This window comes from Nycticebus coucang, chromosome 11 (genome assembly GCF_027406575.1).
Source record: "Nycticebus coucang isolate mNycCou1 chromosome 11, mNycCou1.pri, whole genome shotgun sequence".
NCBI classification, from domain to species: Eukaryota; Metazoa; Chordata; class Mammalia; order Primates; family Lorisidae; genus Nycticebus; species Nycticebus coucang.
In genome coordinates this window covers 88606707-88625693 of record NC_069790.1, presented here as the reverse complement: position 1 = coordinate 88625693, position 18987 = coordinate 88606707, and the positions used below count along the sequence as shown (strand labels likewise).

The following is an 18987-nucleotide window of genomic DNA, read 5'->3' as shown; positions in this document are numbered from 1 at the left end:
ATTAAAATACATGTCTATACAAAAAATAGTACACAAATGTTCATAGTAGCAGAAACAGGAAACAGAAAACAGAAATGTCCATCCCTGAACAGTGTATAAATAAAATGTGGTATGTTCACATAACAGAACATTATTTAGGAATAAAAAAGAAATAAAGCATTGATATGTGTTCTAACAAGGATGAAGGCTGAAAAAATGCTAAGTGAAAGAAGCCTGTCACAAAAGACCACACATTATAATTCCACTTACAATATCCAGAATAGGCAAATCCCTAGTCAGAAAGTTGCTTAGGGTTGGGGGAGGCCAGGGAGAAGGTGAATGCCCACTGATGGGTGTGGGAGTTCTTTGAGGAGCAGAAAATGTGCTAAAATTAGACTATGGTAATTATCGTACAATCTTACTAACATACAAAAAAATACTTTAAATGGATTGAATGGTATATGAATTATATCTCAATTCAGCTGTGAAAAATTAGGTACAGATTTGTAATTACCGTAGAACTTCCACAGCTGACCACATCCCTACATTGCCTAGTTCCTTAAGTTGACCGGATTTTCACAGACTGGACATGTACCACATGTACGTAGCAGTAGAACAGGCTTCGTTCTGTATCTTGAGCACCTTTGCATGTTGATCAGTTTGTTGCAGTCGCTTGGGTGGTCAATTGACAAGAGTTTCTACTGTCCTTCAGTTTATCTGAAAACCCTTTAATCTGAAGTAGAAAACTACTTAAAATGTTGACTTCAAAACCATTCTGGTTTTATAGAAGTATTAGGTTGTTTAAATTTTGTTATGGAACTACAATTTAGACTTCACCCAATAAATGCAAACAATGTAACCTAATCATCTATACCTTCATATTAATCTAACATAAAAAAATAATAAATGAATAAATTTTATTGTGGAATTACTTACAGACACTGTTAGAGAATCTTGTATATCTTTATGACTCACTAGCTGAACATTACCATCTTCATAATAATGAACCTATTAGAAAAAGCAATTATAGACACCACATTATAAGAATCATCAAGATTTCATGGCTTTGGCAGATCAATGCAAATGACTATACCAAATTCAGCTCCAGCCTAGACTTCTCTGCTGGGCTGCAGACCTTTAAACTCTAGCAAGACTCTTCCTGCCCTCAGCCAAGTGAAGAGGCTGGTTAGATATTCCTATTCTTATTCAGGGAAGCCTTCCATTGACCCGACTGCTGGACATTTTCACCTCACAGCTATCTGATTGGTACCTAAACCCAAGATACCCAAAACCGAGCTCACAATATTCCTTCCCAAACACTGCTCTTTCTTTTGTGTATTTCCATCAACCATATAATTCCCCAAACACACAGACATGAATTTATTCAACACTAATTGGTCATTAAATATGGCTACTACATAAGGTTCTAGGGATACACAGCTTTAAAAAGACACTGTTCCTGACCTCATATTTTAATATTACATGGCAAAAGCATGTTAGCAATACCACACTCTGAGGGCTAAAAAAGGACTTCAGCATATTTCAGGAAAGACTGGAGATAACAGTTGGAATCATGTCAGGTGGAAGAGGGAGGGCAGTAGTGGAAAAAGATGTGTATTACATGTACTACACACACACACACACACACACACACACACATATATATACACATAGCAAACAAGACAACTTTGGGCCTAGTATGCAATGTAAATATGTCTTATTATCTGGTAGGGGAGAGCATACTACTAAATGTTACTTAAGTAGGCAAGCAACATATCCAGATTTAAATTTTAAAAAATTATCTTTTTAAAAGTAATGTGAAAAAAAATGGATCAGGGAATATCAAAGGGCCCAGCAATTCAACAAAATAAAGTAACAATTATATGGTAGGCACTATGCTCAGTGTTGAAGATAAAACTATAAACCGGACAATCTCTGCTCTTAATGAGCTCTGGTCCAACAAGGGCCTCATGTTAGAAATTGCTGTTAATTATCCAGGTAAGATCTACTAAAGCCTAACTAAAGGAAAGAATAGTATTACGATAATGGCTACCAATCTTTGAGCATTTTGTTTTTGGCTCTGTACTAACCATTTTACCCATATTAACTAATCTTTAAACAATCATAAAAGCATTTTAAATTGTTTTTTAACAGATGAAGAAACAAAAAAAGCGTAAACGACTTCTTGATGTCACACTAACTGACAGGGCTGGGATTCAAATGTAGGTAGTCTGGTTTCAAAATTCACATTTTTAACTTCTGTTCTCTAGGCCTTAAGAGACAGGCACAGCACCAGGAAATAAAACAATGGGGTATAAGATTAGGTAAGTATGCTGGCGTCAGATGGGTACTGGAGGGCAGCAGTGTCTGATTCACCCGTACTCCTTTATAGCCCATAGTACAGTGTAATAACTTTCATGATAGCTGATTAACAAATGCACTGAATAAATGAACCATAAGAGGAAAATATTAGCCTGCACTTTCCTTGAACTTATTTAGTGATGCTTATATTACAAATATTTGCCCCCCTCAGTGTTTGTCTATATATAACATCAGAGCTTATGTTACAAGTCAAAGAATCCAAATCTAGTAGGTTTCATGTAAGAAGCCAAATATGAGTATAAGAAATATTTAAAAGATACATGTAATATATAATTATATATTAATATACACATAATATGTTTACACATTTATATACATACACATTAATATGATACTTCACCCAACTCCACCCAATTCGGATGACAAAAATGACAACTCAAACTCAGAAGATGCTTGGATGAACAAACTGTATCTGAAGAGCAGACCAAATGGCAGCATCTAATTTTAGCTGAGTTTTATAATCTGTCAGTTATCCTTGCAGATAAACTGATGATTAGCAAATAAACTGCAAGGTTATTTAAAAAATTTTAAACAGCACTACTTCTTTTTCCCATTAGCTCAAAACAAAGATCTAGGAGAGAAATTGTATGGTATACTGTGAAAATGTAAAACTTATGAATTAGCTTTTTCTCTGTTCAGAATCACCTAAAAGTAAACTAATTCATTTTATTTCATACCTGAATTTTCAAGATGCCAACCACCTGAGTGGTTGATGGAGTGATTGTAAATTTCCACTCTGACCTCCAACGACCATTCCTTAAAAATAAAAACAGCAGCTGTAAATAAGGTAGGGAAGATAATTTGAATCGATTTTAAGTTTCAGATTCAAATTTAATGCTACAGTGTGAGAGTGCTGGAGATGAATGCTGGACATTAATTTTTATAATCACTGAAACATTCAAAAGAATCAAAAGGTTAATAAGTTCAGTTATGATATATACTTAATTTTCACCTTGCTGATAAGGACCTATATAATGGATGTAACTTCAGACTTCTAAAGCTAAGGGTCAAAAAACAATTCAAAGCTAAATCTATAGGCAAATTCTTAGAGAAAAATTTTAATCTAATTCTTCAACTGAATCACTTATGCTTTCAAAATAAATGGAATAAATGTTCAGATAATCAAAGGCTTTCATAAATAGTCACTGCAGTTTAACATCTGAATGATACAAAGTACCAAATAATTTAAAAAGAATGGCTAGTAAATGTTATACCACACTCTTAAGGAGGTTTGATACCTAGAAAGAAAGGACTACAGAATTTATGTATTTTTAGGCTGGGTGTGGTGGCTCACGTCTATAATCCCAGCACTCTGGGAGGTCAAGGTGGGTGGACTGCCTGAGCTCACAGGGTTCGAGAGCAGCCTGAGCCAGAGGGAGCCCACGTCTCTAAAAACAGCTGGGCATTGTGGCGGGTGCCTGTAGTTCTAGCTACTTGGGAGGCTGAGGCAAGAGAATCACTTATGCTCAAGAATTTGAGGTGAGCTATGATGCCACTGCACTCAACTAAGAACAACAAAGTAAGACACTGTCTCAAAAAAAAAATTATATATTTTTAAATTTATAATTTATATTCTATCAGATTTATTTCCTTTTCCAGTTTTATGTTTAAAGTCTCCACATGAAACGCACATGTTCCTTTCACATTCCAGAGCTGGTATTTGATATATAAATTAATACATACTCATGGTAGGAAACTGAGAAATTACAAACATCAGATATCCTATATCAATTTTGCCCAGCAGTGAATTTTATCCTTTTTTTGTCTAATAGCCTTTTTGTAACAATGCCTTTTATTTTCACTTGTCTGTTTTTTGCATGCTAAAGACATTCTGATCGCAAATTAATGCCTATCAGCTATTTTGAACAGTATAATTTCTCAAATAGTCACAGGATAATGGATCACTATAATGGCTTTTGCTATACAATTAATTCTGGGCTCCATTCAATTCTTGCAGCCTACTCAATCATAAAAGTCTGTAGAATGATAATGGAGGGTGAGTATTCCTAATCCAAAAATCTGAAATGTTCCAAAGTTCTAAACTTTCTGAGCACTTACACTATACTCAAAAGAAATGCCCCATGAGGCATTCTAGATTCAATAGGTATTATGCAACTACCTATTCCAAAGTCTGAAAAAAGTCCAAAATCCGAAAATACTTCTGGTTTTCAAGCATTTCGGATAAGTGATATTTGACTTGTATTTTCATACCTAAAAAAATTTGAAAGCTATGAGAACAATGTATTTTCTAGAAAATAAAAAAGGAATTTTATAATATGTCTTGATTTTGAGTGATTTGTCTAAGATTACTCAAAGAAACTCAACTGGAAAAAATTCTAATTCTATTCATCTTTGTTTCACAATTCCAAAATATGTATTGCTTTTATTTAGGTATTAGTATCAAGCCAACTAGTGAGTGCTAAGCATATACATTACTGGTAATTATGATAATATACATAATACCACCACTGACTGTAGAAAAAGAAAAGGAATTCCAACCAAGTAGTGGTACCAGTTTGAGAACTATTTCAAAAGATTCTTCCAAGGCATCAATTAGTATAGTAACAGTAAATGTATGACTGAGTGAGCAGACAGCACCTTTTATCAGTGCAGTAAATGGCCAAAGTGTCCCAGCCTTAATTATATTCTGCCCTCCTCTCTTTTTCTTCTTTAAAACAAAAGTCTCACTCCGTTACCCAGGCTGGAGAGCAGTGTTCTAATCATAGCTCACTACAACCTTGAACTCTGGAATACAAGTGATCCTCCTGCCTCAGCCTCTAGAGTAGATGGGACAACAGGTGCATGCCACCCTACTCCGTTAATTTTTTTAAATTTAATTTTTTGAAGAGATGAGGTCTCACAATGTTTGCTCAGGCTGGTCTCTCAACTCCTGGCCTCAAGCAATTTGACCTCTAAAAGTGCTGGGTTTACAGGGCAGAGCTACTGTATTCACCTCCCTCTCTTTTATTAACCCTGTAATTATAAATATTAATCCAACAATTATTAAGCTTCTAATACTGCAAGATAGTGGGGAAACAGAGACTAAGAAGAGATGGTCTCTAGTGAAATCTAAGAAGCATCCAAAGCTAGTCTCCTCTGATTTTTATTCTACCAATATTTTCAATAAACTGAAGTAATTTCTTTCTGTCAAATTATTCACCTTTTTCTGAGATTATCACGCCATTATGTAATATTATCACTTTGAATAATCACATAAAATTTTTCTTTTCCAGAAAGTGAAAATCATTGTTAACCAAAATGATACCATGGTATTTTTCATAGTAATGGTAGAATAAAATACCTAGCTATGTAAAGCAAAATACTGAGAATAAAAAATCCAAGTACAGGGTGGCGCCTGTGACTCAAGGAGTAGGGCGCCGGTCCCATATGCCGGAGGTGGCGGGTTCAAACCCAGCCCCGGCCAAAAAAAAAAAAAAATCCAAGTACAAGCTGGGTGTAGTGGTGTGCACCTGATGTCCCAGCCTACTCGGGAGGCTGAGGTGGGAAGATCGCTTCAGCCCAGAAGTTTGAGGCCAGCCTGAGAAACATAGCAAGAACCCATCTCTAAAAAATAAAATAAAACTCAAGGACAGATATGTTCTTCATTTGATTTATGTTAAAGCTCAAAGGAATTATATTTTTGAAACTAATTACAGTAAATTTATCATAACGTCTCTGATGTATGTTAAAGTATCCTAAAAGTCACCCACGAAGTCACCATACAAAGGGAAAACGGGAAATTGTAGCCAAATGTAACTTTATTTACAAAATATTCATTACAAAATTTTCCAAAGAGAAGGCCAGGATGTAGAGAATATTTTGTAAATATTTTATAATGAATGTTTTGTAAATTAAGGTACATTTAGACAATTTCCCACTTTTTTTATGTATGGCCAACTTTATAGGTGACTTTTGGGGCATGCTATAGTAGTTCAATCTCAACCAAATTGATTTTAGTATGTATTTCCTGGCACAAATAACACCAATTAATAATAATTTTATAAAGATGTATTGCTTTAAGATTTTGGTAGATTAATGTTACTTTAGACCCAACATAGAGAAACTACATTTATATTAAGTCCATAAAAGTAATACTGCATGCCAGAATCTTTAGGTTAACTGTAGCCTATCATTAAAGCATATGTTTACATATGGAATTGATTTTCCTTTAGTGATGATGGATTTGCATTCCTCCAAATACTCTTGGTTAACCTTGTAACCTTGCATTTATTTCTGATAGTTAAGTAGTGGAACAACCTTGGGCAATGGACCAAACTAGCCCACAGGGGTTACTGATACCTGTTATTTAACCCTCAAAAGCATCAACAACCAATTTGGCTAATGTGTCAAAGTCTAATATACTTAAAAGGCAAATATTATGACTATACTTTGCTGATCTCAGCATGTTTTAACCAAAAGGGGAACAAATGTAAAGATGTAATTCAATTACGAACTTGTAAAGTCTTGGAGAACTTCAGAATTTTTTAACAGGCAACATCTCACAAATAGTCTTGTCTAAGAATAAAAAAGACCAACAACTTGTCAAAGGTCCAAGAGTGTTTTGGGGAGCCCGACTTTTATAAGGAATAGTCAAATGATTTATATACAAAATTACAAGGCATAACTGTAATTTGCCCCATTGTGTAAAACATCATTACCTGTTCACATTGGCTAACCAAGCACAAAGCAATTCTCATAAAAACCTGTACTTCAGAGTCCCCAAAGTTCACAAAGGAAGCATCATTCTTTGCTCTGTAATTAGCTCTGCATTCCTCTGTAAGTTTCCTTCAGGAGCAGTCCCTTCTCAGAATGCCAATGGTGCTCCCTTAGGATGCCCCTAGTCTCTAAATACATATGCTCCCCACTCCTTTCAATGAATGTCAATGGATTTATTGCAGCCTTTAATGATCAGGCTGATGATGGTGCAAGTATCTTTTTTTATGTCAAAAGGCCAAAGTATTTTTTTAAATTGAAAATTAGTTTTATTTTATTTTATTTTATTTTTTGCAGTTTTTGACCGGGGCTGGGTTTGAGCCCACCACCTTCAGCATATGGGGCCGGTGCCCTACTCCTTTGAGCCACAGGTGCTGCCCAAGGCCAAAGTATTATATCATGTTTTGAATTGTTCTTAATCAATCATACACAAACAATGTAAAGCCCCAATCACTAATGTTAAGAACTACAAAGACTATATAAATAATGCCCAAATTCCCCAACACACAAAATTATAACTTACCAAAAGTTTTTTGCTTGGAACTGATGGCTTTCTATGCATGCAATAATGGTTTGCTGTCCATCTATTTTTTTACCATACACCTTATTGGCAAAGAAAACAAGCACAAGACTGAATTTATAGTCACAGAATGTCCAACTTTAAACACCTATCAAGTACTAAGAATTGTACGCTACTTTGGCAAAAACACACAAAAGAATATAAAAAAAGCCATCATTCCAATACAGGAGCTAGAAAACAAGTTCTCAAAAGTTATACCTAATCAAATTCTTTGTGGATCATAAAATTCCATTTATGTAGTAAAACTGATTGTACTCTAAGATATTCAGAAAAATCCTAGATAGATCTTGCTTTCATTCTAAGGAAGTAGGTTTCTGTAAACATATGGATACCAATCTAGCTGTTTCCATCCAAATAAAAACTGGATTTAGCTTTATCACTTTTGTTTACTTCACAATCTTAGGGGCTACTGTTTCTATAGTCATTTTAAAAAGCATTGGGGTAAGGGGCCAAATGCCAGGGCTCATGCCTGTAATCCTAGCACTCTGGAAGACCTAGGTGGGTGGATTGCCTGAGCTCACAGTTCGAGACCAGCCTGAGACAGAGTAAGACCTTGTCTCTAAAAATAGCCGGTCGTTATGGCGGGCAACTGTAGGCCCAAGCTCCTTGGGAGGCTGAATTACTTGAGCCCAAGAATCTGAGGTTGCTGTGAGCTATGACAACACAGCACTCTACCAAGGATGACAAAGTGAGATTCTGTCTCAAGAAAAAAAAAGGTATTGGGATAGGGTGAGAAAGGTAATTTACCTAAAACTGAAAAAAGTCATGAAGAGAATCTGCCTGTGATGTATGAGAATGCTATTTCACCTCTTACCTACAGCTTTAAAATAACTGATTTGTGTCATTCAACCCTCCAAAAAAGATGAAGACTACTCCTTTACTTTTGTTCAGTTATTCTTCAAAAAAAACTTAATCAACAAATAATTCAAATAACGTACGACATTTTAGGCTATACTGCTGCTGTATTTCTCAAATAATTACTGCAAGCTAGATACTTTAGCAGATCATACTTAAGCAGAATTTTTGTATTAACCATGAAAAACCTGCTATTGGTGATATTAATAATTATGTTGAGACTGGGAGCAGTGGCTCACCACTGTAATCCTAGCACTCTGGGAGGCTGAGGCAGAGGATCACTTGAGTTCAGGCATTTAAGACCAGCTTGAATAAGACCAAAACTCTGTCTCTAGTGAATATAGAAAAATTAGCCAGGTGTCATGTCACACGTCTAATAGTCCCAGATATTGGGGGTGGGGTGGGGGGGAGAGCTGAGGCAGGAGGATCATTTTAGCCCTGAAGTTTGAAGTTGGAGGGAGCTACAATGATGTGACTGCAACAAAGTAGAGATTCTGTCTTAAAAAAAGAAAAAAAAATTTATGTGGAGAAAGCAGGTATAAAGTAGGATGTATAATTGACTTAGGGTGGAGAGGTAAGCAGAGGCCAGGTATATAGGGCCTTGTAAACCATGTCAGAAGCCTATTCTCTACCCTAAGTGCAATGGGAAATTTCTGAAGGATTTCAAGCAGAGAATTTTTATGATCTGGTTTGCATTTCAAAAGATCATACTAGCTATGGAGTATATACCACTGAAGCACAAACAGTGGTGCTAAAAAGCCTGTCTCGATGCAATCTTATGAAAATTTAAAAAAACACTATTTCTACTTTCCACCATATTTTCTATTTTCTGAAAATATAAAAATAGGTTAAACTTACAGAAGAACCACACCAAAAAAACAAAAGAAATGTGACTACAAAACACCTAAGGGCATGATTTCACTTCCAAATATTTTATTTTTCTAAGACTACTATAACTACATAAAAAGAAATTTGATCTAAACTGAGATGTGTTATAAAGTTAAAGAATCTTGTCATATCATGCTCCTTTAATCAATGTATTAGAATTTCTACATGGATTTAATTCAAGGTATAATCCTTTTCTGTTTTAAATCATCATAACAATTTATTATCCCAAATTTCTTGAAAAAAGTAGTAGGTATTCTTAGAAATATTTAAAGGAAAAAAGAGTGACGTTATAAAATTTTAGTTCTATAACTTACTACAAATTTCAGGATATCATAAAAACACGCTCACATTTATATAAGACACACACAAAAAAAACTGCTATTGATAACTTACAGTGCAGACCCCGTTTGGGTAATGTTCTTTTACATAAGCTCGCAAAGCAGTTTCTACTGAAGTTCTCCAGGATTCAATTGCATTTTCTGCTTCATAGGGTCTTGGGTCAGTTGCTTCCTTTCTTAAGTGATCGAATTTGAAACAAATTCTGTTTTTTGGATCCAAAAATTTTCCATTTCCCAAGTCACCATGTTCTGTTATCAATACCTTCAGTGATAAAATTAATTTAGAAAAATGAATTTAAAACAGCATTTAAATATAGATACATAATAATGTACACTCAACTTAAGCTTTTTCCTTAAAACTACAGAACGCTCTTACTCCAAGCAACTGGTTTAACCATATGGTACAACTATAATATTTCAAAAGAGTAGACTATAAAGACAATGAGACCGCTCTCATTCAGGATAGACCAGATTTTCTCCCAATATAACCTGGAGTTACTCATGAAAAAATGCATTCTCTAAAACATTGCTAAGTGTCAGGTTTTTTTGCATTGAGAACTATAACAACTTATTATTTCTGATATCAGGCTCCAGTTCCTCAAAAATAAGGAACTGGTAACAACCTCCCATCAGGGTGTATAAGAATGGCTTTTGTCCAGGGGAATCCCTCCAGTGTGTCCTACCCTTGCTCCTGGGCTACATTCCTTTTTTTTATAAGCTAATCATCCACAGTTGTTGCTAATCGATTTCCAAATTTTAAAAATATAATTCATTTATGTATATACATTTAAAGTATACATGCATAAATTTGATATTTTGTGCTTTATTTTAAAAATGACCCCCTTTTCCCTGCCATGGAAATTCCCCTACTCTTTGACACCTTACTTATGTCAGGACTTATCCATCCCTCTGAAATAAATCACACTAACAACACAGGCTGGTCCCCTCTAAATACTCTAATAATCATAATATCCTACATAGGCAAACACATACACATGTACATCTGTATACAAACGAGATAATTTTGGTCATTATTTTACAAAAAAAGGAAAGAAAATATGCATATACATGTGCATACATACACTTTTCTGCACCTGGCTTTTTTCAAAATAAACATCTTATGAAATCCCTCAAAGTCAACCCGTATACTGCTCAACACTCTTTTCAACAGTCGCATAAATTCCATGATGTGGATCTAACATAATTTATTCTGCCAATTGACTATTGGTTTTACTTCTTTATTTCCAGACTGTTTTATTTTTTAGAGGTGGGAGGGACACGTTGAAAGTGATAAAGTATTGTTGTACTTATATCTTAATACACTGATACTTCTTTTCCACTGGATAAGTTAATTAATTAATTAATTTATTTTGAGAAAGAGTATCATTCTTTTGCCTAAGCTAGAGTGAGGTGACATCATCATGGCTCACTGCAATGTCAAACTCTCAGGCTCAAGCAATCCTTCTGCCTCAGCCTCCCCAGTAGCTTTAACTACAGGAGCATGCCGCCATGCCCAGCTTCTTTCTCTCTCTTTCCTTTTTATAGAAATGGGGTTTCACTATGCTGCTTGGGCTGATCTCAAACTTCTGCCTTCAAACAATCCTCCTCCCTTGGCCTCCTAAAGTACTAAGATTACAAGTGTGAGCCATCACACTCAGCTGGATGTCGTCTACTGGCCAGATTTCCAAACAGTGGTGGTGGGGACAACAGGTAAAGGGTTTATATATTTTAAATTTTTAACATACAATTAGATTGCATTCCAAAAAACAGCTGTGAGAATCCACAGTTCAACACACAATATATGAGAATATGTTTCCCTCCATACTAGCACCATCAACTGGCTCTCTTTTTAGTCTGATGGATATAAAATATATCATTATTTCATTTTATGTTTTTCAGATTAAAAAATAAAATGCCTGAGGCTAGACTGTGGTGGCATCATCCTAACCCACAGCAACCTCAAACTCCTGGGGTCAAGTGATCCTCCTGCCTCAGCCTCCCAAGTAGCTGGGTCTACACAGGTAGGCACCATAACACCCAGCTAACTTTTTCTATTTTCAGTGGAGACAGGGTCTCACTCTTGCTCAGGCTTGTCTTGAACTCCTGAGCTCAAATGCTCCTCCCACCTCAGCCTCCCGTAGTGCTAAAATTATAGATGTGAACCACTGCACCTGGCCAAAATATATTACTTTAATTGTATTTCTCTGAATACTGATAGATCTAAATATCTTTTCACATATGTGGGCCATTTGTTCTGTGAGCAAATACTGCTGAATATATTTTATCTGCATTGCTTTTTTCTTATCAATTTATAAGATTTCTTTATTATATTGTTTCAGTTAAATACATTAATGTGTAGTAAAATATCTATCTTTCCTTTTATATTTTCTGGGTTTCCAGTGTTATTTAAGATGGTCCAGATTTTCAAAAATTTAGTCTTTTTACAAAATTTTAAACCATCTGAAATCTATTTCTGTATATTGTGTGAGATGGAGGTCTTTCTTTTTGATGGAAACCACTTGTCACACATCTGTATAAAGGTTTTCATATACTCTGGAGCTAAAGTGCGGTTCTCTGTACCGCTCTTCTGATTTGCGTACTTCATATAACACAGACTTCACTTTACCTTGGGTGTAAAACAACTACTACTATCTAATAAGGCAATTTTCCTTTGCTGTTCTTACAGTTTTTCGTTTTTTACATTTTTCTTAGTTATTTCAAGCAAGCATTTTTCACAGACTTTATGAAAATACTGACCAATTAAAAAATCAATCAGGATTCTAAATCAAATTGCATCACATTCATATATCAATTTTTAAATAACTGAATTTTCTATCTAAGAATGAAATGTAGTATGCCTTTCCATTCATCAGATCTTATTTTATGTGTTTCAAGAAAACCATCACTATTTTCTTCATAATCCTATGGCTTTTTTGTTAATTTTTTCCTGAATTAATGTATAATTTCTACCATTATATGAAATGGAATTCTACGTCCCCACCCTGACTCCCACTATTTCTAGTTTTAGATACTTATTTGGGGAATAAAGGGCAGCTAATGAGGTTTTACCAAATTCTTTTATTAATTCCAATAACTTTTCTAAGTTGGGGAGTTATAGTTTGTCTCCTGGTATTACTAAATACATATATCATGTCAAAGAGTTTTCTTTTCCGAGCTTTAAAAGATCTCATTTTCTAATCTACTTGCTATAACTTCATTTATGCTAAATGATAATGTTGGTAAGTAGGCTAATTTTTTTTTTTTTTTTTGAGACAGACTCTCTTATGTTGCCCTTGGTAGAGTGCCATGGCGTCACAGTTCACAGCAACCTCACTCTTGGGCTTAAGCGATTCTCTCAAGTAGCTGGTCTAAAGGGGTCCACCACAATGCCTGGCTATTTTTTTGTTTAGCAGAGTCTCTTACGTTGCCCTTGGTAGAGTGCCATGGCATCACAGTTCACAGCAACCTCACTCTTGGGCTTAAGCGATTCTCCCAAGTAGTTGGTCTAAAGGTGTCCACCACAATGCCTGGCTATTTTTTTGTTTAGCTGGCCTGGGCTGGGTTTGAACCTGCCAGCCTGAGTGTATGTGGCCGGCACCCTACCCACGGAGCTATGGGCACTACCACTAATTTTTAATTTTAACTAAAATTGTTTTAATATTTAAGTTTATGTTACTTACTATTGACTTTTATTAAACAGTCTATTATACATAAGAAGCTTTCTTCTATTCTTATTTTACTTAGGTTTTGTTTTTAACAAAAAATGGCTGCTGGACCTTTGAAATCTCTCTACTGGTACTTTTCTCTTTGGCTGGTTATATGTTATTTAAGGCCAATATATTACCTTATACAGAACCATTCTTACATTCCTATAAAAAATTCCATTTTGTTTTGGTATATTATTCTTCGATTGTGTTTGTTAGTATCTTTTCAAAAGTTTTAAAATCTACAAGTCCATGTTGGTTTCCCTGTTTAACAATCTTTTTTGGCTTACATATTATTTATGCTAAATTCATAAAATAACCTTGAAAACTACTCCATATTTTATCAATAAAAAGACTTAGCAGAGGGCAGCACCTTAGCAGGCTCAGGGGGTAGGCACCCGGTCCCATATACCGAGGGTGGCGGGTTCTAACCAGGCTCCGGCCAAACTGCAACAAAAAATACCAGGGCATTGTGGTGGGCACTTGTAGTCTCAGCTACTCAGGAGGCTGCAGCAAGAGAATCGCCTAAGCCCAAGAGTTGGAGGTTGTTGTGAGCTGTGATGCCACAGCACTCTACCGAGGGTGATAAAGTGAAACTCTGTCTCTAAAAAAAAACAAAAAAAAAACCTACCACAAGTTTTCTTTTAGGGATACATCCCAAGAAAGTAATTGTTAACATGATAAGAGGTACAGAGATATTCAATACAGCATTGTTTATAGTAGTAACAAAAAGAAAATAAAAAAAGCAAAAAATCAAAATCTTCCCAGACGGAAATAAAATAAATTTAGATTAATTCAATGAAACACTATACATCTTTATATACACATACATACATATCTATATATAAGTTTAAGTTTTCCTTCCCTTCAGTTACAGTCATCTTCTATCTGATCTTACTTTTCCCCTGTAACTTTAAAATTACATAGTACATAATGAAGAATGCCAAACACAAGCTCTGATATAACTAGCCACTAAGAGCTTTCTCTTACATTCTTTTTTAACCACTTTATCTTATCTTCTACCTTCATATTGTTGTTCCTTCTTCATATTGTTTTATAAAAATTATGCTCCATTCAAGTATGACATGAATTGATACAATTACTTTTTAATTATTAGCAACTCTAAACAAACAAACAGAAAAGCTAATGCCTTTTTGTGGCTTTTCTTAGTTTAGCAATTCTAACTTGTGTTTTGGAAAGAAAAGATTTAATAATTACTAAATGCTAAATTACTCACATGAAGAACTGTAGAATTCCAGAGCAACCAAATAATGATATAAATCTTACTAATATATATTCTAGATTTTGGATTAATATAGGATTGATTTTTTTCCCTATAAAAAACAAGAAAGTAGATTTAAAGCAATTATTTTCTAAAATCTTAAATGAATTACATCTGAGTATTTCCAAAAGGGACTTTCTGTAATAGCATTATTCTATCAACAAAAATACACTAAATTTTCAATTACTTTGCCCATAAGTGGCTATGATTAAAATAAATAATTTTTTATCTTACTATCCCACTTCACAGTTCCTACAGGAGAAACAAAACAAAGAGCAGCCAGACTTTGTGTTTATATGAAACATACCTGATCTTCATAACCTTCAATTTTCACTGGAGTAAACTGGTCCAAGTTATACTGTGCAAAAGCACTAAAAAAGAAAATGCCCAATTACTTAAAATTGCATCATTAATGCTTTAAGAGAGAGTCAAACAATTCACCTGTTAAAAAGTGTCCTCCTGTACTGCATATAGCAAAATAAATTATCCATTAGTAAGCTTACACTGACCATAAATGTAAATATGGCTATTTTAAAAATTGATTCACAGTATCAAATTTACAATGTCTAGCAAATAAAATTAAGTCAGTAAAATATAATTGGCCTTTTCATTCAAAATACCAAAACTAAAGGTTATCTATCTGTAAGATACATATCCGGTTATTCAAGAAGATATTTAGTGTACCAGGAAAGAGACAAGTGCCATGAAGATGCAAAGAATAATCAGACAGACTTCATGATCAAAGGACCTCCGGTGGAATAGGAGAAATAATAGATAAACATAACTGCAACTCAAAGTAGAAAGTATCATGAAAGAATTACCAGTAAAACACCATAGAGAATATTTTCTTAAAAATTACATCTGCTGAGCAAAAGAAAGCAGAGAATAGATGAGGACTGGGGCAATTTCATAATGGATGTGATAATGAGAAGTAAGACTTGAAAAACCGGGTAGCCTCTGGTCTTGCAGAAACTAGAGGGATGAAAAGAAATGAGTATTCAATTAGAAGAATCATTCGAGCAAAACGCATGGGTAGATAAGTTATGTCCAACACCAGGAAAGCACCAAGCTCGAAGCCTGGCACACAGCAGCTGCTTGTGTGTATTTATTAATGGAGAGGAAAGGCCCTGAATGAGAGAATAATTTAAGATAATTGGGGAGGCAAAGAAGAGTCAGAGAGGCTTTCCAAGGAAGGAGAACATAGAAGCTCTTCTAAAGAAGATTTGGCAGCAATGAGTATGATGAATTGGGCAGCAGAGCAACTAGAGCCAGAGAAAGCAGCAAGGCTATGGCTTGCAGTTCATCCACGTTAGCACTGCAGAGTCTGAGCTAGGAAATGGTGACAAGAGGGATTCAAAGCTTCTCCCTACACTCATGTAAGTAAAGAATAATACATTACCATTACCATATGATAGTGTAGAAAAAATGCTCAGAGTATAGAAAATTACCTAAAAATTGTATTTTTACTATATTTTATTAAATCAATAACCTAGGAAATTATTTATAATGTATTTTATTAAATCAATAACCTAGGACATTACTTACAATTGAAAGAAAAGAAACAGAAAAAACTTTAAATTTAGGAATATATCTCTAAATCTAATTTGGAAGCTTTCCAGATTACTTTGGATGGCTAGAAGTACACTGAATTTCCAGGGATTAGCTCCTGAGTCTTCTCTAGAAAGGAATTTGCACTTGAGCAGAGCATTATTGATGACTTGCCAGGAGTTATCATTAATGAGTGTAAAAACAGCAAAGTAGAATTATTAGCTGTTGAGTTCCTGACACTGCATGTGCAAAAAAGATGGGGGTGAACATAAAAGTATATGAGGAAGAGGGAGAAAAAAGTAGCTATTCATTTCTCATTTTCTTAATTAAGATTAGGATTTTCCCAATAGCCTCAACATAGCCAGACAGCTACTAATCCTTAAATGATTTATCTCAAAAGTATGTCATAAACTAAATCACTTAGAATTTAGTATTGATTTTCTGGAAAGTCGCATTTAATTAATAGATGTAAATATTTAAATAGTAATTTGGTCCTAGGCTTCTATCTTCGGAAGCCTTTTATTCCCATAATAGCAAACTCCATCTCCCTCTAACTTGGGAGGGGATGAAAGAAGGGGAAAGGAGACAATCAATACGAAAGAGGTAAAGTTTTATCTTAAATGCTCAAAGCAAGTTAAATGGGGACAATTAGTGAAAAAGGTACTCACTAATCTCAGAGTGGGAATATCTGGGTTGTATTCCAACTCTATTATTAATTAGTATAGGCTCCACTTACTTGATCTATAAAAATAGTTGTTTGGCCTACCCAACTTCCAAAGTCTCTTCAGTTCAGAAAACTCATTCCATGTACCCAATCCTCTATCCACGCAAATACTGGGATGCCAAAAAAATGTACATACATTTTAAGAGATGTTATCTATGTATTACTTTTTGACTGCCATAATCACAAGTTTCTGGAGGCCGATGGTAACCACTTCGAGCACCTCTTGCAATTGCAGAAGTCAAACATGACTTGTATTCATCTTTTGTTACTGGTATATATTGAGTATTACAATTTTAACATAGTTTTTTTCTTTCTTAAAATATGTATGCATTTTTTTGGGCACCTGACGCATTTACTGAGCTCTTATTACTATGTGCTAAGCATTCTACTAGCCATAGTGAAAACAGTGAGTCCCCATGCCCATGTAGAGTTCTGTGGCCCAGTCGTCCACTTCTTTTTTTTTTTTTTTTTTTGTAGAGACAGAATCTCACTTTATGGCCCTTGGTAGAGTGCCGTGGCGTCACACAGCTCACAGCAACCTCCAACTCCTGGGCTTAAGCGATTCTCTTGCCTCAGCCCCCCGAGTAGCTGGGACTACAGGCGCCCGCCACAACGCCCGGCTATTTTTTGGTTGCAGTTTGGCCGGGGCAGGGCTTGAACCCGCCACCCTCGTATATGGGGCCAGCGCCCTACCGACTGAGCCACAGGCGCCGCCCCAGTCGTCCACTTCTAAGTTGCCCATTTCCATATGTGGATTTTTTACATCCTCTATTATCAGTCATTCACTAAATCACACATGACACTTTTCACCAAGCCTTTCCTTCAGTTTAGCCACATTACTCATTTTACTCACTATTAAAATTGTGTTAATTTAAAATTCAGCTTAAAAAATGCCTCTAAATAGAAATTAAAAATTTCTTCCTGTGGGCTCTAAAGAACTTTGATATGCTTCTATTCTATTTTATTTCCTATGGCCTAATGTTGAATGTGTCTGACTCCCCACTGGAAAATCCCTGAGAGGCTTATTTATCTCATCATCGTCATTCATTCGTCTGCTGAACAACAGGCTATTTCTGTATATTTCAAAGTGTTCCAGACTTGACAGTACCAGCTCTTCAGTATGTCTAATTTTACTATGAAACACACTGAGTTTGTGCCTTTTAGTAAAGATGTCTCATTAGAACCACTGTGTTTTCCCCCTTAGAAAAAGGAAGGAAATAAAAGATTAAAAGAGATAAAGGAACAGGGTAAAGGTAGAAGAAAGGAGGAAAAGCATATATATGTGGAAAGAAATATACTTGTATAAAAGAAATTCAACATCAGAAATTACAATTGAAGAAGAAACAGTCTACGGCTGTGCACTTCCTCCAGTTAAACTGATATTGGAACATACTTTAAATGTTTTTATGATATCTTCTAAGCTTATATTATGTAGTTTGGGGCAGCATCGATGATAGGTGACAAAACTGCCCTCTCCTGAGAGCAAATACAAGCAAGTTTGGATATTTCAAAAGTAATTCAGAACCAAGCAGAATAAACACTGATGTAACATTTCTGCTCAGAAACTATTTCCTAGCTAGGACACTGTGAACCAGAGCAGTATCATTTTAGAGTCAATCACTGATTTAAAGTGTATCTCTGCACTTCACAGGCATCCTCAACAAAATGAACTCAAATAGATATTTAGTTTTAAGAAACTGTGTATAAAGATTACTACTACAGTAAACAAAACTATCAATATTTTCTCTACTAGTTCATCTAGTTAGCAAAAACATTTACTGAGAGTATAATCACACCCAAGAAAATCTTAAGTTTCTAGTACAGGTTTTGATATTTTGTTTTCTTAGAGTCATAACAAAAGAGAAATGTAGCTCACGTTCGAATTTATTTTAGAACAAATTCAATTTATTTAAATGTAACAATCATTAATAAATATTTCTTTGGACAAATAAAATTCCAATACTTTCAATCTTTTATCTTTTGAGATGGAGTCT

General features: G+C 35.0%; 1 protein-coding gene across 1 annotated transcript in view; it reads right to left on the bottom strand.

Moving 5' to 3' along the window:
- The window catches only part of CAPZA2 (capping actin protein of muscle Z-line subunit alpha 2), a 61502-nt gene that overhangs the window by 4886 nt on the left and 37629 nt on the right, over nt 1-18987 (bottom strand). The window contains exons 4-8 of the mRNA XM_053608863.1: nt 15029-15092; nt 9791-9997; nt 7598-7677; nt 3039-3117; nt 916-987 (exon numbers count right to left, since the gene is read on the bottom strand). Of these exons, the coding sequence (XP_053464838.1) occupies nt 916-987; nt 3039-3117; nt 7598-7677; nt 9791-9997; nt 15029-15092 (502 nt within the window). The remainder of the gene's footprint in view (nt 1-915; nt 988-3038; nt 3118-7597; nt 7678-9790; nt 9998-15028; nt 15093-18987) is intronic.